This window comes from Schistocerca piceifrons, chromosome X (genome assembly GCF_021461385.2).
Source record: "Schistocerca piceifrons isolate TAMUIC-IGC-003096 chromosome X, iqSchPice1.1, whole genome shotgun sequence".
Taxonomy (NCBI): domain Eukaryota; kingdom Metazoa; phylum Arthropoda; class Insecta; order Orthoptera; family Acrididae; genus Schistocerca; species Schistocerca piceifrons.
Window position 1 is genome coordinate 720,446,021 of NC_060149.1, and position 22,688 is coordinate 720,468,708.

Genomic DNA, 22,688 nt, shown 5'->3' on the forward strand with positions numbered 1-22,688 from the left:
ATGTATCATACGAACCATTTCACAGTACAACTTGTGGTGCCATCTGTGATGCTACTGTTCATACAAAGACATACATCACCATGCCATCCAAGAGACTGAAGTTTTCTCTACATAACGTAGTAATTGTTTTCGTCAAAATCTGACTTACACCGTTATGCTATAAAGCTCTTCAAATGGTGCGGGAAGAGGCTGTAAGCAGTTATTGATGATTTGGGTAAATGGTTTTTCACGGGACAGTACACATTTTTCTTCAAACAAATGGTACCCAGTGGTTAGAACATTCTCCTTATTTGGAAAGACAAAATAATTTTTGAGGGGGGAGTTCTGCATTATGAAAGTGTGTTAGGATTCAGTTGGAACAAAGCGGCAGATGAAGGGAAATAAATTTCTTACTAAAATAGTGAAGGAAACATTTATAATTTAGGAGTAAAGGAGACGACTCATAGAATTATTGACAGGTGCACAGAAAAGAATGGCAGCTTTGCTAGATTTTGGAAGAAATCTTATGATGAGCTAGTTCTCTCCTTCTGTCTCCACCCCACCCCCCAATCCCATGTGCACATACATTGTGCCAGAAGGATGCACAATACCAGAATTGCAGTTCAGCAGGTGAGCTGGGGTAGGGGTTGCGATATGTAGGGCAGGTAGAGGGAGAAAGGGGTGGGAAGCAGGAGGAGGGGTTGGAGATGGGTAGCTAGTGGTTCGAGGGAAGACAGTAGTTATACAGGATAGGAATGCAGGAGGGACGACTGGCAGGTACACAGGCAAGACTTGCAATAGATGGGCACCAGAGACAGTAGGATGTGGCACATGAGGAAGATAGTGTGGAGGCATGGGTTGGGAGGGGGTGATGGAACTGAGAAAAGGTGAACAGTTGGTTAGAGGGTGTGCGAAAAGTGGGTTTAATTGGAGATTGAGGCCAGGAAGGTTGTGGGTGCATGTATTTGTACTCTAGCTTCTCAAAGGATTTCTTCCAAAAGCTAGTAAACTTTTCATTCTTTTTTGTGTGCATTGTGTGACAATGCTTTTGCTATTCTCCTCTACTCCTAAATTATTTTCATTCTGCCACCATTTTCCTTCCTATGTTTAAAGGAGACATTTGAATTTATGCTATCCTTAAGAGGTATCGACCTCTTAACTATCCATATTTAAACATAAATGAATTCAGCGGAACAAAGTGAACAAATAGTTACTAAAGAAGAATGTCACTTGCTGTTGTTAACGTTTAGACAAACAGTTGAACAGTGTCAACTGTAGAGTTGATGTTAATAAAAAGCAACTCAGTAAGTGACAGTACTATTATCAACACAAGTAACACTGGCGTGAGTGTAATAGTTGCTCTATTCATCATGCAAAATATCATCTTCTGTTCATAAGAAGGGTTGTATTGAGTACCTGTACTGTTGCTTCTTCCCATATGTGGCTAGTCGTCCCTTTAATGTACTACTCGCAGATCGCTCATTACAAAAGATGAACTATATCACAGCTACATTTTATTTTCATGAATGTAAATGAACTGATCATTTTCATTTTTAAAATTAATGTACTATACTGATAAATGAAAATTTATTTCAGGGACTAAGAGGCCGAAGAGAGAGGTGACCCGGTTTTTTGTGGACCAGCCTTTCCTCTTCTTCTTGCTGCATCGTGACACACAGCTTGTATTGTTAGCTGGGAAGGTGCAAAATCCTACTCAAGTACCATGATGTGTGCTGCCTCTCAATGGCAACCAATTGTGAACATTTGCTACTCATGTCTTATGTACTGATTCATCTCAATGTAATTAAACATCACATCCATAAATAAGTAAAACATATTTGTGTTTAGTTGTGACTGGTTTTGTGCGCTGAGTTATGTATTCTTTGATTAGAGTCTAGAGAGTATTGTGCCAGGTTGGTGGTGTGCATCGCAGAAACTACGCATACATCTTCATTGTACTTGGAGCTCAGATATTTTACATAAAATAAATGCCGCTATAGGCAAAAACTGAAATCTGTTTCTTTGTTATTGGTAATAGTCCGTGGTACTGCATAAAGCTTAATCATGTGAACAAATTGTCGATCTGATGATGATCAAATCATTTCTTCCCTTTTTTGTGGGTAAAAAGACTAGTTTTCAACCAATGGATTTTTGTACAGTGAAGAAGAAGAAGAAGAAGAAGAAGAAGAAGAAGAAGAAGTACTGTACAGTGTGTGTGTAACAAATGATTCCTTATTTTGTTAAATGATGTAATTTGATGTAGAGTTTAAATTTTTTATGGTGGAAGTCGCTGTATTGGTGTGAAGAAAAAAAGCCTGAAAAGGGAAAACATAGGTAGAGAAATGTTACAAAATTGGATCAGGACATCTAATTATGTCTTTTTTTGTTGGCAATGCCCTAAAATATTTTTCAAACTGTTTTATGAAAGTATTAAGTATGCTAAGCAGTCAGTTAGGTAAAGATTTGCTAATCTGAGGAACTACAAAGCTCTGAATGCTTCAGGTTCTCGAATAACATCACTGTTCATAGTAGTGAGTGAAATGGCTTCGTGGTTGAAAATGTGGACTCATGTTCAAGAGAAGTGGAATTCAGTTCCTTGTCAAGCAATCCTGATTTAAGTTTTCCATTGCTTCCTTAAGTCACTTCACACACATGCTGCACCGGTTCCTTTATTGTTAACTCCAACAAAATTAAATATTCATTAATGATCAAGATGTGTTATCCTTGAAACATTTGATGTCTACTGGATGTTGACATACAGGGTGGTTCAGGAGGAATGTCACATAATTTGTGTGGTGATTCTGCATGTAAAAATAAATGGAAAATATCTGATCTTAGATTGTTATGGAACTGGAGCGGGTTGAAGCATACCCAGTGTACAATTGTGGGTTGGAGCAGTGAGCAGATGTGAGGCCATGTGCGTGTTGTGTTTGAGTGCGCCCACTTGTGCCCATGAATACCAACAAGCTGTAGAAGTTCACCCATGCAGAATACGCAGACATGTTGTTTGTGTAGGAGAATTGTAATTGCAGTGCAGCTGTGACAGAATACCAGGGACATGTTCCTGAGGGACAAACCCCTGTGCCAGGGTATCTGTCAGGGTTTTTGAGACATTACACGAATCTGGAACACTACACAGTGTACACGTAACATCAAAATGTGAGGCGATCCAGTCAGTTGAGGAAAGGGAAGGTATTATTGCAATGGTACAATGGCATCCCACCAATAGTACATGCCATGTTAACCGTCAGCTCAGTATTCCTCTAACACAATTGTAGTGTACATTACATTTTGAGGGCTTGTACCCATTCCACGTGCAGCCCGTGCAACATCTGCATCCAGATGACTCGGGAAGCAAACAAAAATTTTATGAATGGTTGGCTGAACACAAAGATGTCGTGCAATACACTTTATTTACAGATGAGACTACATTTGCATGCAGTGGTATCTTGAACACCCACAATTATCATACATGGGCAATGGAAAACCCCCATGACACTAGGCAAACAAGATTCCAATTTAGGTTCTCAGTGAAAGTCTGATATGGTATGATTGATGACCTGGTGACCAGGGCCTGTGTTCCTGCCAAATCACATGACAGCTGCAGAATACACACATTCCATGATAGAAGACCTGCCTGCACTTGGAAGACGTGACATTAGAGCAATGGCGACATCGTACATGCAACGTGATGGATCACTGATTCACTGTACCAGACAAGTATCCCAGAATCTGAATAACACATTTCCACAGTGGATTGGCTGTGATGCCCTTCCAAATCTCCTGATGTAACCCCAGTAGACTTCTGTTTATGTGGGTGGTTAAAGGGAGACGTGTATTTTGTGATGTTAGATACACATGAAGAACTTGTTGCTTGCATCACCAATGCTGTTACCCACATTAAAGTATGCTGAGATGATCTATGTGCAGCACAGCACACACACCAGTGAATTGACAAGTGCATTGAGGTGGGTGGGGGGACTTCTTGAACACCTCTTATATGATGAATCAGTCATCTGTCCACCCATTATACTGTCTAACATTGTGTACACGGCCCGCACCAGTTCTGTTATAATCGAAAATTTGACACATGTTCGTACAAATTTTTGGGTTTATTTTTACTTGTCGAATCACCTCACAAGTTACGTTATATTTCTTCTGAATCTCCTAAAAATTTTAAATACCAGTAGAGAAAATTTTATTAGCTACACTCACATGAAAATGCTGAAGTCTTGTAACTGCAGGAAATACTCCAAATCGTGCTATGCTAAGTTTTGTCATAAAACATTGCATCATTAACAACAAGAAAGTTCTTAGTGCACAACCTGTTTGGAGGCTAATTGCCTGAGATAAAGTAACTGTAAGTATATAGGAAAACATGGAACTAGCTTTTTGCCTGCAGCTTTGTCCATGTACACATCGTATATGTTGCACACATGTACTATATGCCTAAATCTCTGTTTAACACCATATGACTCGAGTGGATGGTATTTAGCTGTGTGGCCTGATCTTTTGTGCTGAAATATGTTGACATATTATTGGCTTGCTGCAGTGCTTATTCTCACAACTGGATGGACACACTGAACCACACAAATAAGAGACAGTTTGCACTTCATACTTTTAAAGTATTCCAAGTCAGCCAAATACAGGAAAGACATACCAGCAGATTATTTCTGAACATTTTTACATACCATCCCCTTCCTCATCACCACCACCTTCCTTAGGAGTAGTTGGGTACCCTACTCCCAGACTACTTTTATATGAAAAATGTGTCACATGTGTCCCAAAGTATGTTTAAATTGCTCCAGGTGCTGCTGAGTTTTTTGGTCACCCTATTTCACCCCGGGATCCAACTATGCATGTGATGTATCTTACTGTCAGTCATGACACGCACCCCCTCCCTAACACACATAGTTGTGCCAGTTGCCCACATGACGTGGTAGATATCAGGTATGGTTTTATCAAAATAATCAGGAAAAATTTAAATCTCTGCCCTGATCTATCTTCCCCTTCCATTTCTCTCTCCGCCAGCCACCTGCTTTGTTGCACTATTCCTATATTCCAACTGTTTCCTCACTAACTGTCATGCTTCCGCCTACATACTCACAACCTGCTCATATTCTACCTGCCTCCTCACACCCTCTTTCACTAGCACATCACACCCTCTCGCTTTCCCTCTTCCACTTGCTTCATCACACCCTCTTTGTTTTCCACCTGCCCACTACCCCTTTGCAACTTAAAACTGCCTGCTATACCTCTCTCTCTCTCTCTCTCTCTCTCTCTCTCTCTCTCTCTCTCTCTCTCTCTGTGCGTGTGCGTGTGCGTGTGCGTGTGCGCGCGTCCATGTCCCTTCCCCTCTCCTTCTTCAGTTCTTCAGACAAGAAAACACACACATCCATACAAGCAAGCACAGTTCAGGCACACATGACCACCATCAGCTGCAAACTGTATTGGAATGCAACTGTCAGGTTCAATGTAAGCAGTAGTCTTCAGATGGACAGGGAAGGAGGAAGGATAGCAGGGTACAGATGGGTGGAGAGAAGAGCATAATTGCTCAGAGCATTCAGGGATTATATACAAGCACGAGAAGTGTGACAAGCAGGGTGTAAGGAAGTGGTGGGGTGGGGGGATTGTGAGCAGAAAAGGAGAGGAACAGGAAAGGGGAAAACAGGTGGGTGCATTGGCATAGTTGGCAGTGGTTGTTCATCCTGGTGGGGAGCTGGTTGGTCATAATATCAATATAAAAAACTGTGCACTGACTACAGTGTAGCTGGTATATGTATGACATGGCTGTCTTCACAGATGGCCCGGCCTCTGATGGGATAGGATAAGACAGTGACAGAACTGGAATACAAATACTGTGGCAGTCTGGTCCCTTTAATCCCACAAACCAACCAACCAAATACTGTGTGGTTGGACTGGGCAGGTCTTGCACCTGTGGCTGCCACAGTGGTATCCCTGTGGCAAGGGATTGGAATTAGGATTTGGAGTGGCATAGGGGTGGACTAGGATATTGTGGAGGTTGGGTGGGCCCACTTTAGGAGAGGCAGGAGGGATCTTGGGTAGGATGTCTGTCATATCAGGGCATGATTATAGGTAATCAAAGCCTTGACAAAGGATGGGGTTCAGTTATTCCAGTCAAAGGTGTTATCAAGTGATGAACGGGGCACCCCTTTGTAGCTGGTTCTTGGGGGTGGTGGGAGGATTGTCGGGAAATTGCATGGGAGATCTGTTTGCAGACTAGGTCTGGGGGATAGTGCTTGTGTAGGCCTTGGTGAGACCTTCAGCATCCAAGGCAAGGGAATTCTTTTCATTGCAGATAAGCAGGTGCACACACTGACCAAAGAGACAGTGCAAGGCAGTGGAGTCTGTAAACATTTAAACATTCCTCCAAGTAAACAATTTCCTCACGTAATACAATCTGAGTAATTAAATGTGGCGATAAGTGCACTGGTGGGTATGTTAATGTCTTTTTGTATTTAAAATTAATAAAATGTACTACAGAAAAGATAAAGTGGATCACTCTTATCTGAACTTACAATTCTAATCTTCCAGATAAGAGTCCACATAGGGAAATTATAGGTGTAGTTAGACCTAAAGAGGTAACAAAGGTTTGGCCACACATGAGGACATGGAAGGGAAGTGGTGGTTGAGAAGGGAGAGACAGGGTTGTAGCATATCCTCAACATTATTCAATCTGTATATTGAGCAAGCAGTAAAGGAAACCAGAGAAAAATTTAGAGTATAAATTCAAGTTCAGAGAGAAGAAAGAAAAATTTTCAGTACTTGAATAATTATGACAAAACCAGTGGCTGTATATGAATCTGTCATTTATTCTCTTTAAAACATGCTACCAGTTTCGATGCCACATTGTGCATGTGTGTAGCAGGTTACATTTGAGGCCTGAAGATGACACCATGTGGTGTCAAAACTGGTTACGTGTTTTAAAAAGAGTAAACAACATTATATTCAAATACAGCCACTGGTTTTGTTGCCATTATTCAAGTACTACTTGTCTGGCTGCACTTCCACTTGATGGATTATCAGAGACTAAAAACTTTCAGGTTTGTAATTCTGTCAGAGACAACAAAGGACTTGGAAGAGCAGTTGAACAGGGTGGACAGTGTCCTGAAAGAAGGATATACAATAAACATCAAGAAAGCAAAACAAGGATAATGGTATATAGTCTAATTAAATCAGGTGGTGCTAAGGGACTTAGATTAGCACTAAAAGTAGTAGCTGAGTGTTGCTATTTGATCAACAAAATAACTGATTATGCATGAAGTAAAGAAAATATTAAATGTGGACTGGCAGTGGCAAAAAAGAAGCATATCTGAATAAGAGAAATCTGTTAACATTGAATAATGTCTTTTCTGAAGGTTTTTGTCTGGATTGTAACCATGAAGATAAGTAAAACATGGGTGATAAACAGTTTAGACAAGAAGAGGCTTTTGAAATGTGGTGCTACAGAAGAATGCTTAAGATTAAATGGCTAGATTGTGTAATTTATGAGGAGATTCTGAACCGAACTGGAGAGACCAGATATATGAGGCACAACTTGAGACATCAAGGTACCACCTATTTAGTATTGGAGGTGAGTGTGAGGGGTAATAATCGTAGAAGAAGACCAAGAAATGAATACAATCTGCAGATTCAGAAAGGTGTAGGTTGCAGTGGTTGTTCAGAGACAAAGAGGCTTAAACAGGCTGAAGTAGCATGGAAACAGTCTTTGAACTGAAGCTGACAGCAGGAACAACAACTAGATTACTAGGCACGGCAGTAGAAAAATGGGGTTAAAGTGTTGGGTAAAAATCGATGTTGGTAATTGCATATCCTAACAGTCCTTTTCCCCACTAACTTTTCCTTGTCTGTACTATTAGACATGTAAATGTATATATCAGTGTATGATGGGAAAAAACACTGAGAGTAGAAGTTCCAATATTGGTTGTTGCTTAACACTTTCGCTGCGGCATTGGTGCAGGCGCGCAACTCTCCAATGCTGCCCAGCAGCGTGCGAGTGCGGGCTGGTAACGCACGAGTGCAAGCCGGTAACACTCTGAAAGGGCAGGTACTGCTCGGAGCTGACTCTCCTGACACCTGAGATACAGGCCAACATCAAGACCTTGTAAGATCTGTAGGATCATGTTCTATACTGATTTAATGATGACACCTACACTTGGAGGTTTCCATTTACTGATCCTAGATCCTATTTTGACTCAGCAATATGTTGACTGCGTCGTCATGCGTTTCGTCATCTACAAGTTGCAACAGTTCGTATGTTACCAATAATCTGAAGAAATCCATAGGAGAATTGCCAGCAGGATGAATTTGCAGAACTTCTTCCTTCGTAAATGGGTGATACTGCATATTATGTGGTTCTTTATGCCAAGACTCACCTGGATTATCTCCGTGTGACAGGTCGGGCTCGTTTTCGTCGTCGATTTCCATACAATCGTCATAATTCGTATCGTCAGATTCGGAACTGTCACGAAACAGATTCGAAAGCTGTGCTTCCATGCTATCATCACTCTGCAATTCTTTTGCTGGACATAGGTTTGAACTGTCATCCTCCTGAATGTAAGTCCAGTGTGATAACCACTGCGCCACCTTGCTCGGTGTAGTGACTTGGCTTGTGTGTCAGCGACATCTGAGTGTAGTGATGGAGTAGTGCAGCCAGGATGCTGAGGGTGGTTGTCAGGTGTGACAGCCAGACCTCACACGTTATTAAAGACTGTGACACTCCATCAAGGGAGGTTCATAGGGTGTATTTCTCTATAAGCTCCACTGTTGTATTGTATAAAAGTCAAAAGTTCAAAGGTTTATTGATGAATACTTAAAAAACTGACTATCCATTTATGTGCTCTCCATGATGTACTAATATGATCAACCCAATCTCTTAGCACATTTTTTCCTTAAATTTAATAATATACTTGTTTCCAATAAGGTTAATATCAACTAACAAATCCCAATTTCCTATGAGAGATTACTCTTTTTTTTTTATCATCAAACACACCACAATATAATGTTCTACATATCAGGCCCATCGCCAATGTATAACAACTAATATGCTTTTCATATTACAGAATATGTAAAAGGAGAAATATATTTAATGAAAACAAACTAATATACAAACAACTTAATTCCTAACACTTAGCAGTAAGAGAGGGCCATGCCTTAACAACCCCACATTTTCAATATGTCTTTAGTTATGATAGTCACCTGATGGATTATGCTCAGCTGCAGCTGGTTTTGGGGATTCTAATCCTTGCTACATGTGAACCATATGACCAGTCCAAAGGCAACCGGGGTTAGTGGAACAGGTATGACATTGTGTTTAACCTCCCTCCCCCCTCTGCATCAATTCCTGTATATCCCAGTATGCAATTTGTGTGGTGGCACAAACAAGAGTAATTTGGCCTCACTCTTGAGCTGATAATTTGTCAGTTGATTGCAGCACCATAAGCATCCTGTCAGGTTGTGGCAGCACAAAAGGTATTTCAGGCAAATGCAACAGAAAAGATTTAAAACATGTGTTATGTATGTATTTTAAACAAGCACACAGTCTAGCAGTGGTTGTGATTACGTCACAATAAGTACTGTTGAACAGGAGTACACTCTCTGTCAGAGAGAACTGATAAGAATGTGACATCAACACATTGTTATAGCAGAGAAGTGCTATGACAGTTGGCTGTTGTATCACATATAGTAAACTATGGCCAACAGGTACAAACAGTGGTTGAGGCATCATGACAACTGTGTGGGAATAAGGGGTCTCTTGGTTTCCTCTGAAAACAAAGCAGTTTTACAGTCTGCGACACTAGTGGAAAGTGATAAAGTGGAACACTTGTAATAGCTTGTATGACTGCAAAGCTGAAACTCAGTGAGCTGTATGACAGTGTGTTTGATAATCTTTACTAACAGTCAGAAAGTCAGTTTTGGTGTCAAATAATATGTTTGTAAGTGGCTGCCCAGGTGACTGGGAAGATGTGAAGGCAGTAACACTCAAACTCGCAATTAGTGCAAGTGACAGGTAGGGATATATGTGTGTTTAACACTCTCATAGACTGTGACAGTTGTACTTTGCCAAGGTTGATTACCAAATTGGATAGGTCATTTGCCTGGGTGCCAACAGATAAAATGAAGTATTTCTTAAATTTTGCAAGAAGGTTTCAGCAGGCAGTATGAACTAACTATTAAAATCCTAATGAATTATGGCATGCAAGGTGCTGACAAGCAGCTGTGTTGCATGGGTGCTATACAACAAAATCTGTAATGCTTTAGTTACTCCCACAGTAGCAGTTAGGTTTGATTTTCTCCTGTGTACAGTTATTGTGGCACGCTAGATCAAATTTCTAAGTTTCTTATATTGCTGTACTAGCTCAGCGCCTGCATTGTGGATTTGTCTGTTAGTGGCTAGAAGGTTATCTTCAGTGCGGGTGAGATGCACATGCTAGTCAGTGGTATTGATTCAGAACATGATGATGGTTCCACTATCACAGATCCAACTACCTAGAAAGGAAACATGAAAAGCTGCAGCTCAACAGAATCTCCCAATACTAAAGTATGTCCCAAGCTGTGTTGTAATATGATCTGCCCAAGGCATCTAGCAGCAGATAAAATGTTATTAGTTACCTTTTGGGTGTTGTGGCAAACTAGTAAAATGATTCACAATAATATATTGATGTGACTTCACACCAAATAATCAATTGGATATTCACAGGTCAAACGTTGTCCATAATGCAATGAAAGAGAACCAATTCAGCATGAAAAGGGGCACTAGAGAGAGGTATTACCTTGTCATTTTTGCTTGCAAGTTGCAATAGTCAGCACACATGTGGAGGCAAGTGTAACAGGATACTGAGATTCAACTGACATGTGGCCAGAATGATGGATCAGCAGAATTTATAGAATACTGACAGAAACAAGTAATTCTGAAATCAAGCATATTGTTTGCAGATGATTATAAGTTCATTGTTCAGTTATGAAAATGGTGGTGAATATTAGTAATAAGTGCATTGTTTAAGTGTATGAAACATATTACCAACATATTTAAATTCTAATACACTCCTGGAAATTGAAATAAGAACACCGTGAATTCATTGTCCCAGGAAGGGGAAACTTTATTGACACATTCCTGGGGTCAGATACATCACATGATCACACAGACAGATCCACAGGCACATAGACACAGGCAACAGAGCATGCACAATGTCGGCACTAGTACAGTGTATATCCACCTTTCGCAGCAATGCAGGCTGCTATTCTCCCATGGAGACGATCGTAGAGATGCTGGATGTAGTCCTGTGGAACGGCTTGCCATGCCATTTCCACCTGGCGCCTCAGTTGGACCAGCGTTCGTGCTGGACGTGCAGACCGTGAGACGACGCTTCATCCAGTCCCAAACATGCTCAATGGGGGGACAGATCCGGAGATCTTGCTGGCCAGGGTAGTTGACTTACACCTTCTAGAGCACGTTGGGTGGCACGGGATACATGCGGACGTGCATTGTCCTGTTGGAACAGCAAGTTCCCTTGCCGGTCTAGGAATGGTAGAACGATGGGTTCGATGACGGTTTGGATGTACCGTGCACTATTCAGTGTCCCCTCGACGATCACCAGTGGTGTACGGCCAGTGTAGGAGATCGCTCCCCACACCATGATGCCGGGTGTTGGCCCTGTGTGCCTCGGTCGTATGCAGTCCTGATTGTGGCGCTCACCTGCACGGCGCCAAACACGCATACGACCATCATTGGCACCAAGGCAGAAGCGACTCTCATCGCTGAAGACGACACGTCTCCATTCGTCCCTCCATTCACGCCTGTCGCGACACCACTGGAGGCGGGCTGCACGATGTTGGGGCGTGAGCGGAAGACGGCCTAACGGTGTGCGGGACCGTAGCCCAGCTTCATGGAGACGGTTGCGAATGGTCCTCGCCGATACCCCAGGAGCAACAGTGTCCCTAATTTGCTGGGAAGTGGCGGTGCAGTCCCCTACGGCACTGCGTAGGATCCTACGGTCTTGGCGTGCATCCGTGCGTCGCTGCGGTCCGGTCCCAGGTCGACGGGCACGTGCACCTTCCGCCGACCACTGGCGACAACATCGATGTACTGTGGAGACCTCACGCCCCACGTGTTGAGCAATTCGGCGGTACGTCCACCCGGCCTCCCGCATGCCCACTATACGCCCTCGCTCAAAGTCCGTCAACTGCACATACGGTTCACGTCCACGCTGTCGCGGCATGCTACCAGTGTTAAAGACTGCGATGGAGCTCCGTATGCCACGGCAAACTGGCTGACACTGACGGCGGCGGTGCACAAATGCTGCGCAGCTAGCGCCATTCGACGGCCAACACCGCGGTTCCTGGTGTGTCCGCTGTGCCGTGCGTGTGATCATTGCTTGTACAGCCCTCTCGCAGTGTCCGGAGCAAGTATGGTGGGTCTGACACACCGGTGTCAATGTGTTCTTTTTTCCATTTCCAGGAGTGTATATAGAAGAATACAATAAAAGTAGGAGGTAAGGAAGGAAGGAAGGCAGTCATGTTCAGCTGTCCAAGCTTGTAGCAGTTCTGCCAATCCAGTATATTGTGCATTTATAGTGGCTAGCTTACTTCACGGCAAACTGGAAATAGGTGTTCACAATAGGAGAGTGAAATCCTGAATATAACAGGTAAGTACATCGTCAGAAGTTTGCCACTGCACACCGAGACCACTGATCCAGCACTATTGGTATTATAGGGTTATGTATTCAAAAGGAGTTAGCACTGTAAGTCCCAAAAACAATTTGGTTTTACCAAATAGTGTCGATAATCATGGGGCTGGGAAGAAAGTACCAGGCAGGTATTAAAATGGTATGAGCATCAACGCAAGAAATTAGGGAAGTTGTTAGGTATCCCTTGTCCAGGGGGAGGGAAATGACAAAGGAGAATCCCTTCTCACAGAACGTCTATGCCTGTTACTATTACCATGTGGCCTCTGCTTACATGTAAATGAGTTGTTAGATTCATAGGTGCCAAGGATGATTCAGAAGTGTTAATGATAAACTGAAATCCTAGAGTAATGTACTTAATCCTTTAAAATACAGTAACTACTGCCGGGTCTTGTTGGGATAAGTCACCTAATCATGCCTCTATTCATTTAAATGGTGGCGGACAGAGTAGGAGCATAACCACAACCAAGAAAACAGCTAGAGTACATGCAGTCTAGGTCACAGTACATAACCTCATTGGAAAGATAACATTTGCCACTGTAGAACATAGGATAAGTAATTTGCCTAAGGGGCATTTTAAATCAAAATAACTTGGCTATCCACAAAATGAAAGAGACAAAGCCACTGTTAAAGGAAATATTAACTCCTCAAAAGTACTTCTAAGTGTGGATCCCTCAGTATTTCATTTAATTATATAAGAAATGTTGCACACTATCTATGCGTCCTATTCCTATATCTTAGGAGATTCTGTAAACTCCAACATAATGTTTCATTTAAATGTAATGTTGCCTTACTGTTTCATATGCATCTCACCATAATTCATAGCTTATAAATTCCAGCAAGTTTCAGGGGAAAGGAACTTTCCTATCTCTACCATACACAGAATACAGTATACAAAATGCAGGAAAAGTAATTCTCAAAACAGTAGAGACTTGTAAAACATGGAACACAAGTGTAATATGTATTGCAAAGTAAATGGAGCAGTGATGTGAGCAGTTAGCTCATCATTGGCCAGTTGTTTAGTTTTAGTATCTACCTTTCTGTACTGAATCATAATTACCCGAGTTAATTCTTATTCATCACCTTGACAGTGAGGGTGCCACAATTGTTTGGAAATTGTTTGTAAAATTTCTTATTTCTCAACATCACATAAATCATTACTGAGAAACTGCACTCAGTACCTATTGTGTTTTTAGTTCCTTTCAAGAACCATTGTTTGACAATTGAGTAAAGACATTGGTGACACAAAAGCAGTGTATGGTTCAACTCTGGCAAGTGGTCTTCTTTACAAAATTCCAGTCCTTGCATGTGTAAAAATTTATGTTCTCATCCCAGTACCTAAGAATTTCCCTATACTTGCTTTTTCCTGACTTACTTGCAATAACCATAGATTCCCATACTGATGGATCAGTGGTATCAGAGTGCAGAGATGGACTTCTCATGGTGGACTTAACTATGATGTTCAGGCTATCACATAGATTTGTAGATTAGGCAAGGATTCAAGAAAAGTGTAACTTTGAAATTAAGACATTCCCTAGGGTGGTATATGGCAAGAATTGTAGTTGTAATTTGTTTTGATAACTGTGTTTGTTTCCAGTGACCAAATGATTGAGTTGAAAATTTCCTCACATGGCTCTATGTATTTGTAACTGAAAAGCTGCCCCTGTCTGTAGCCAAGAGTAGCACAGCCTCTTGTTGATTCAGCTGCACAAAGTTCAGCCCTAGTGATGTCAATCTGTTGCTATTCTGTTGCGGCATGTGCACACATGGTGTGATTTCAAATCTTGTATGACTCGCATCGGGTTTGGTCTATTGACCTGTGCAGGAGAGCAAGGAGAAGACAAAGAAAATGTTAACATGTGTCACATACTGAATATTAAAATGTACCTGCACATACACAAAGTGATATACCTGTGATACTGATGTTCCACTAAAATGCAATGAATTGCTTCTGTTAAGCCTGTAATTGCTTCAACAGTAGTATGGATTACAGTAGATAGTGTGTGTATGAAGAATAGCATTGTATCAGTGCAGTTTGAACTAGTATGAAATGAAATGATCGTATGGTATTGTTGGCTGGAAGTTCCCGTTCGGCTGCCAAGTGCAAGTCTTATTTCAGTCTCTGCCACATTGGGAGACTTGCGGCCGATGATGAGGATGAAATGATGATGAGGACAACACAATACCCAGTCCACAAGCAGAGAAAATCTCCGACCTGGCTGGGAATTCAACCCAGGCCCAGTGCATGGGAGGCAAGCACGTTACCACCCAGCTAAGCAGGCGGATGTTTGAAGTAGTGAAATCATTGATTTTTGTCTCCAGTAAATTCTACAATATTGTATTGTTCTCAGAGTGTTGTGTTACATTCAGGGAACCAGGCACATACACTAGCTCACATGTAAGGCACAGAAAGCACAGTACATATCTTTTCACAAAGGATAAGGCATATGACCAACTTCACTCACGAACCGTGCTGCTGTGCTGCCTGGTAGTCTGATCCCTAGCACCCAATAGGTGGCTATAGGGCTGAGATGAGAGCCATAGCAGCAGAAAGCTGGCTGGCTGATTGGTCAGTCTTTCAGAAAAAAAATCAAAAACGAAATCAAAGGTTTGTTCCAAAAAGCTAGGAGAAGAGAAGTAATCAGCTTACCAAACAGTGTCGATAATCATGGGGCTGGGAAGGAAGTACCAGGCAGGTACTAAAATGGTATGTGCATCAATGCAAGAAATTAGGTCAGTTGTTAGGTATCCCTTGTCCAATGCATAAATCCTGTGAATTTTAGTGGACAGTGTCCTACTAGCAATGCACAGGGCCATGGCACAGTGTGCCTCTTATCGTATGCAGATGACAAGCCGAGCAGATGCACCAGCAGTGGTAGCAGCAGCATCAGTTGTCTGATACACAATAATTTATTTTTCATGTGCTTCTGCAAAGAAATGAACTGTACTTTTGTATTTTAGTGTGTAGAGTAGTGGTTTGCAAATTATTCTAAGTTGTTTTTGTTTTTGCATAAAACTTGGTGCATATCCTTGTGTAAGGTGGCTTCCTGGTATCATTTCCCTGGGGCCAGAGGCTCCACACCACGTCAATAAGTTTAAATCTCATGCTGGTAGACAGCATATAGTTTAGATCAGTGCATTCTAATTTGCATACTTCTCATGCAGTAGCGTATGGGTAAGAAGAGTTTCTAGTAAAAGGTAATGTAGATACATCCACTGCAGCAGAGAAATTTATTTCCAAGAGGTTGCTGTCTCGTCATATAGTGAGAAGACTGCAGAGCAGTTTTTAGTGTTTCTTAATTCTCCTCATTATATTTTACGTATATTACAGACTCTACAGCACCATTTGAGATCCTATATCTATTTTTTACACCTTAAAATATGGCAAGGGACTGTGCTTATTGCGAACAGACACAAGGAGAATGGGCTGCTGTTTGTAAACAGCTGGAAGCTGCGTTGACTACCATTGACATCCTTCTGTCTAATGCTCAAAGTTGAAGTGACATTGGGGTGCTGGTGATGAGACCTGCAACACATTTGGTACCATTGTAATAGCTTGGTGATCCAGGTGTTTTTGCTGCATCATCTGATTGGGCCATCTTCACTCAAGTGCACATGGCAGACATTGGTGGGTTCATGGGTGTCTGGGCGGAAGACGAAAGAGGGAGCAGGTCGTGCGGCTAACTCCTTACACCTTATTAACAGGTACAAGGTGCTACTCAGTGTTGGTGATAACTCTGATCAAGCATGGGATGCCTCTCCTGTTAGGCCAGTGACCAATTTTGCTGCACAGTCTGGACAAGTGCAGAGGATGGGTATGCTTGTCATTGAGAGCTACAATCTTAGGCGGGTGGTGGAACCCCTCAGGGAAATAGCAGCAAAGATGCTGAGGGCATCATCAGCTCCTTTCGGCAGACGGCTGATTTAGTGAAAGCTACCAGAATTGTATGAAGGGTGCAGACTAAGTTGTTGATTTGTAGTATCATACCCAGGGTACATTGTGGTCCTCTGATTTGGAGCAGAGTGGAAGATCTAAGCCAGAGGCTCAGATGACTCGGCAATACTATTCAATTTCTCTCAATGTCCACCATTTGGTGCAGAACTGTAGGGTTCCCCTTAATAGATCAGGCATGCACTACATGCAGGAAGTGGCTGCTAGGGTAGTGGAGTATGTGTGGCATGCACATGGGGCTTTTTTAGGTTAGAATAACCCACCCTTGGGATCAAAGACAATTTGCTGCTAAATTAGCCACAGTGTCCTCAGAGAATGTTCGTCATGGCAGATCAGAGATCGAAAAGGTTAATATGATTTTAGTAAACTGCAGGTGTGTTCAAAGAAAGGTCCCAGAATTAGAATTGCTTGCTGAAGGTTATAATGCACAGATAGAATTAGGAACAGAAAGTTGATTGAAACCAACAGTGAATAGCAACAAAATCCTAAGTTCAGATTGGAATATTTATCATAGGGGTAGGTTAGTCACCAATGGTGACAGCGTGCTTAGTGCAGTAAAGAATTTTACAAAATGTCATGAGGTTATCACGGATTCTGATTGTGAAGTGATCTGGGTGAAGTTAAGTATCAAAGATCGGCCAAAAATGGTAATCGGATGCTTTTATAGACCACCTGGGTCAGGAGCTCTAGTGGTAGAGAACTTCAGACAGAACTTGCAGAATATTGTTAGAAATTTTCCTTATCATGCCGTTGTAATAGGGGGTGACTTGAACTTGCCAGGTGTATATTGGGAGTGTTATGCAATCAAAACTGGTGCCAGAGACAGGGATTTGTGTTACATTGTTCTGGATGTCTCGTCCAAAAATTACTTTGAGCAGATAGTTAGAGAACCAACTCATGAGGGTAACAAACAGATCTGAACTCATCAAATCAGCTAACCTAGAGGACCCTGAACGTAAAAAATGTAACATATTGCGCATACATTCCACTACTCTACAGCTACATTATTGATGACAAACTGCTGAAAATAGTGTTTACCATAAAATATCCAGTAGAAACTGTTGAGACCAACCTTAAGTGGAATGACCACATAAAACAATTAGTGAGAAAAGCAGATGCCAGAGTCAGATTCATAGGAAGAATCTTAAGGAAATGTAATTCGTCCATGAAGTAAGTGGCTTATGAGGAGGTTGTTCAACCGATTCTTGATTATTGTTCATCTATCTGGGATCCCTATGAGCTAGGACTGATAGAAGAGAGAGAGAAGATCCAGCAAAGAGTGGTGCTATTCATCAAGGGATCATTTAGCTCACATGAGAGCATTATGGAGATGCTCAACAAACTCCCTTGGCAGATGTTACAAGAGAGGCATTGTGCATCATGGAAAGATTTAGAATTGAAATTTTGAGAGAGCACTTTCTGGAAAGAGTTGGGCAACATTACTTCTCCTCACATATGTCTCGCATAATTACCATGAGGAGAAAATTCAAGAAATCAATACTGAGGCTTACCAACCATCATTCTTTCCACGCACTGTTTGTGAGTGGAAAGGTGTTGGAGGGCTCCTTTACTGGCACAGAAAGTACCCTCCAGCATACACCAGTAGGTGGCTTGTGGAGCATAATGTCTATGTCAATGCCGATGTCATGGTAACTAAATGGTCACAAGTAATGTAGCAGGTTTGGAATAGATTAGCAAATACATCAACATCAATGTTGATATCAGCTACTCAGCTGAGTGCCCACATCACACAGTCCATTTCCTTAGTCCCACTGGCAAAATACAGTTTGACTGAGAGGAAGAGTAATTGCAATTACATAAAAATAAGGTGATGTAAAACCCAAAAATTATTATTAAGAACCACTCTTAAACTGTTTAACATGTAGAAGCCATTTACCAAAATCTTCAAACACAGTTGTGTATAAATGAGATATAAAACCAGTAATCAGTGAGTTTAGACAGACAGTAGTTCCCAACAGTCAAACAGTCATGGTAGTGAAGAAAATTGGTCCATTCTTGGATGTTCAGTGTCCAATGTATTAGTGTCCATAGTTGGTTGTTCAGATTCATGTTGATCTTTCATTATAAATGTTTTGGTTAGTGACTTGATAATGTTTAAAGTATAAAGATTCCAGATTTTAGCTTATTTTGAGTATAATATTTGTTTAACAATGAGAATAGGTAGGACAGCTGGCTGTAAGGCCTCTATATCTTGAAAGGCACAACTTGGGAAGGATGAATGAAATCAACACAATTTGCAGACTGACAGTCTCTAATTTTTTCATGTAATTAATCTTGAGTCTGTGAAACTCTTGGTTTTAGATATAAGAAACTGAAAAGCATTATCAAAAGGGTAACTGGTCACAAGTAATGTAGCAGGTTTGGAATAGATTAGCAAATATGAACATAGTTCAAATATGACAGAGAATTACAATTTTAATAATTTCATGTGACACTGACACTTCAGCACAAGGTTCTCCCCCTCAGAATATAACAGGCTGTATCCAAAATGCATATTGTAGCAGCTGACTTTGCTATCATATTAATCCCTGCTACTTACTCCTGCTAGTCAGAATTAACATACAATAGATGGAGTGAGGGTGGTGAGGAGAGAAAGAAAAGGAAAGGGATTATTGATGTCAGTTGCATCAGGACATTACATGGAATTAGTGGCAAAGAGTGAAAATGGATGCTGAACTGGGATTTGAACCCAGGATTTCCTGCTTACTAGGCAATTGCATTAACTGCTGAGCCACCTGGACACAGTGTTTATCATAGCTGCACAGACTATCCTGGCACTCTTCTCGGCCAACCCATACTCCCATCTAGCACCATCTATCCACAGTCCCTGTCCATGTCCTCCATGCTCGCTATGCGGAGATTCCTGTAGAAGGTCAGACATAATTGTGCATCTACACTGAAGAAGGTGGAGTCCTCATCCATTGAGGCAAATCAATTATATGAATGCATGGTGTCTGTTCTTTTGGACATTTTGAATCAGTTATATGAAAGCAGCTCATGGTCTTGTGGTAGCGTTCTCGCTTCCCAAGTGTGGGGTCCTGGGTTCGATTCCCAGCAGGTTCAGGATTTTCCACCGGCCCCAAGATGACTGGGTGTGTTGTGTCGTCTTCATCATCATCATCATTCATCCCCTTTCCGATCGGAGGAAGGCAATGGCAAACCACCTCCATTAGGTCCTTGCCTAGTACGGTGGTGCGGGTCTCCCACATCGTTCCCCTATGCTCTGTCAAGAAGCATGGGACATCATCATCATATATGAAGGCATGGTGTCTGTTATTCTGGAAATGTCAAGAAGAACAGACACCAAGCATTCACATAATAGACTCACCTTGATGGTCAATGAATCCACCTTTTCCAGGGAAGATGCACAATTATGTATGGCCTTCTGCAGGAATCTGTACATAACAAACATGGAGGACATGGACAAGGACTGCGGATAGGTGGCACTAGATGAGTGTGTGGGTAGCCCGAGAAGCATGACAAAACAGTCCTTGCAGCTGCAATAAACACTGTGTCTGGGTGATACAGTGGTTAACACAACTGCCTAGTAAGTAGGAGATCCTGGGTTCAAATCCCGGTCTGGTGCACATTTTCACTCATCCCGCTGATTCTGCATGACGTCCTGATGCAGCTGGCATCAGTAATCTCTTCCCTTTTCTTTTCTTTCTTCCACCATCAATTTACACATAATGTTTCATACCTATGGATTCTGCACGGTGTCTATTTTTTGGGACATCTCCTAAAGATCAGACACCGTGCATTCATATAATCTAACATATGAGTCATTAAATTCCCAAAAATTTTCTGCGACTTCACTACTGCAGCGCTGCTAAGTGGCAAGCCTGTTTAAACATAACATTTTGCAAAACGATTGTATATATGTATTAAGGAGGGGAGAAGCACATTAAAATATGGTCATATTTCAGTGTTTATTGTGCCGCTATAAACTGCAGCATCAATCAAAAATATAATCTGGAAATCTCTCTTTCTTGATTTCTAAACAATGCTGAGAGATATGTCTGTAATGTTATGAATAACAAACGGTCATTTTAGTGATGGCTAATGTGATGTTTAATGTTTCGATGTATTCATAGTGTCTCCAGAACTTTGGTTCTTAATGAGAATCACAAAATATTAACCACCATTTCATGATGTTACTATTATATAACTGTTGTTGGATAGTATCCTCAACAACAGATTGTAGGTGTAATGGGAGTCTATATGGTTTTCGAGCAATTGGCCTAGTGCCTCCAGTAGAAATTTCATGCTGTACAAGGTCAGTTACTTGCTAATATTGCCATTCCTTGAACAAACAAACTTAATCTTCTAAAATTGGGCACAAAAGATTCCACTCTGAATCAGACAAATGTGCTAACCTCTCAAATAATTGGTCTTTAAGTAAAGGCATGACTGTACAAACTTTCCTTACAGGCAACTACTTCTTTCTCTCACACACTTGAACTGATTCCCACACTCAGATTCTTCCTCTACTACCTCCCAACCACTAGCAGGTATTGTTCCACATGGAATCTGTATATTTCTTTGCCAAAAATTATCAATGAATACAGGGAACCAAAGTTCTTTCCCACTCTCTCTGTCTTTCTTATAGTACTTTTATCATGAATTTGTAACCTGTCAAGAACATCATACTGGCTGAGCAGACCAACCAGAAAGATAAATCTCAGCAGTGTTTGGGTTTCTAAACATTTAAGCAGACAACTTTCCCAGTGCCACCACTGATTGCAACAAGTAAGTGTTTCTGCTGAAGCCTGTGAATGAGAGCTCATTCCACAAGTTTCTGCAGGCCTGGCTGAATCAAACAATGTTTGTCCTATCGTCTATCGCACCCTAGTGCTGTTGCAAGAAATCATTCCGAAGAATGACATCGCAGTCCCTCCTGCATCTTCCAACTTCCACATCAAAACCATAATTCCTACCATCTATCTGTAAACTCACTATACATGTTCCTGTGGATATGATAACTTCTTTCTGTAGTCCACTGATACTACAGCACGATTGCTTGAGCTCACACCTGTCACTATGAGAAACAAGCAATAGACTAATTTGAGCCCCTGTGTGTACAAACACTTTGACAATCTTTCCTCTGATACTACCATCTAAAATTACATTACCTACCTCGTCTACATTTCCATATTGGACAGAATTAATTATTCTTACTGGGGGCAAGGACAGGTGGCAGGGGCTGCCTCCCTACTGTTTCCCCACTTGGGACCTGCATTTTGTTGATGCTGTGGGCAGCTGTTACTCGTGTGTCATATGGTATGACATGACACCTGACAGTGTTTGACTGTATGATTAGGCTTACCATACAGAAGGTATCATTCAAAAAAACATGATGTGGGTCATTAATTCCTGATGGATTGGAAACTAACCATCCTGCCTCTTCGCACAACAAAGGTAATTTTACTGCTTCATGTAGCAAAGTAGGCTAGGCCACTTTGACTTCACTACCTGTCTACTGGTCTATTGTATGCATGGAAACATTGATTGTCCTAGCCTCAGCTTTCTCAGTTAGTACCTCATTGTGCATAACCACCCATCCCACCAAGAATGTACAACACAACACAGTTTGTATTCAATCAGCAAAAGCTTCAAAATTTTCACTCAGCTTTTGCCATAGTGTACATAAGCAGTCTCTGTAGTAAATGACTCCTCATTTTTCTGAATTTCTCTGCTAAACTGTGTGACAGGGCTTCAAAAACTCCTCTATCTCTTAATGCATCAACAGATTCATTCAGCTCTTGATAAGATGATGCAAAGATTGGAAACTTTCTTTAAGTGTCCAGAAATGGAAAATTGTGCACTTCACAAAAAGAAAAAAATTAGTATTCCATGACTATAATATGAATGAGTCACTGTTGGAATTGGTCAACTGATAAAATACCTGAGGGTAACACTTTGTAGGGATATGAAACAGAATGATCACATAGGCTCAGCCGTGAGTAAAGCAGATAGCAGACGTTGGTTTATTGGTAGAATACTGGAGAAGTGCAATCAGTCTACAAAGGAGA

At 41.5% G+C, this 22,688-nt stretch overlaps 1 protein-coding gene across 1 annotated transcript in view; it reads left to right on the forward strand.

Annotated features, from left to right (window-relative positions):
* The window catches only part of LOC124722855 (intracellular coagulation inhibitor 3-like), a 190,540-nt gene extending 188,548 nt beyond the window's left edge, over nucleotides 1–1,992 (forward strand). The window contains exon 7 of the mRNA XM_047247981.1: nucleotides 1,576–1,992. Coding sequence (XP_047103937.1) covers nucleotides 1,576–1,706 — 131 coding nt within the window. The 3' untranslated portion in view covers nucleotides 1,707–1,992. The remainder of the gene's footprint in view (nucleotides 1–1,575) is intronic.
* The last annotated feature ends 20,696 nt before the right edge of the window (nucleotides 1,993–22,688 follow it).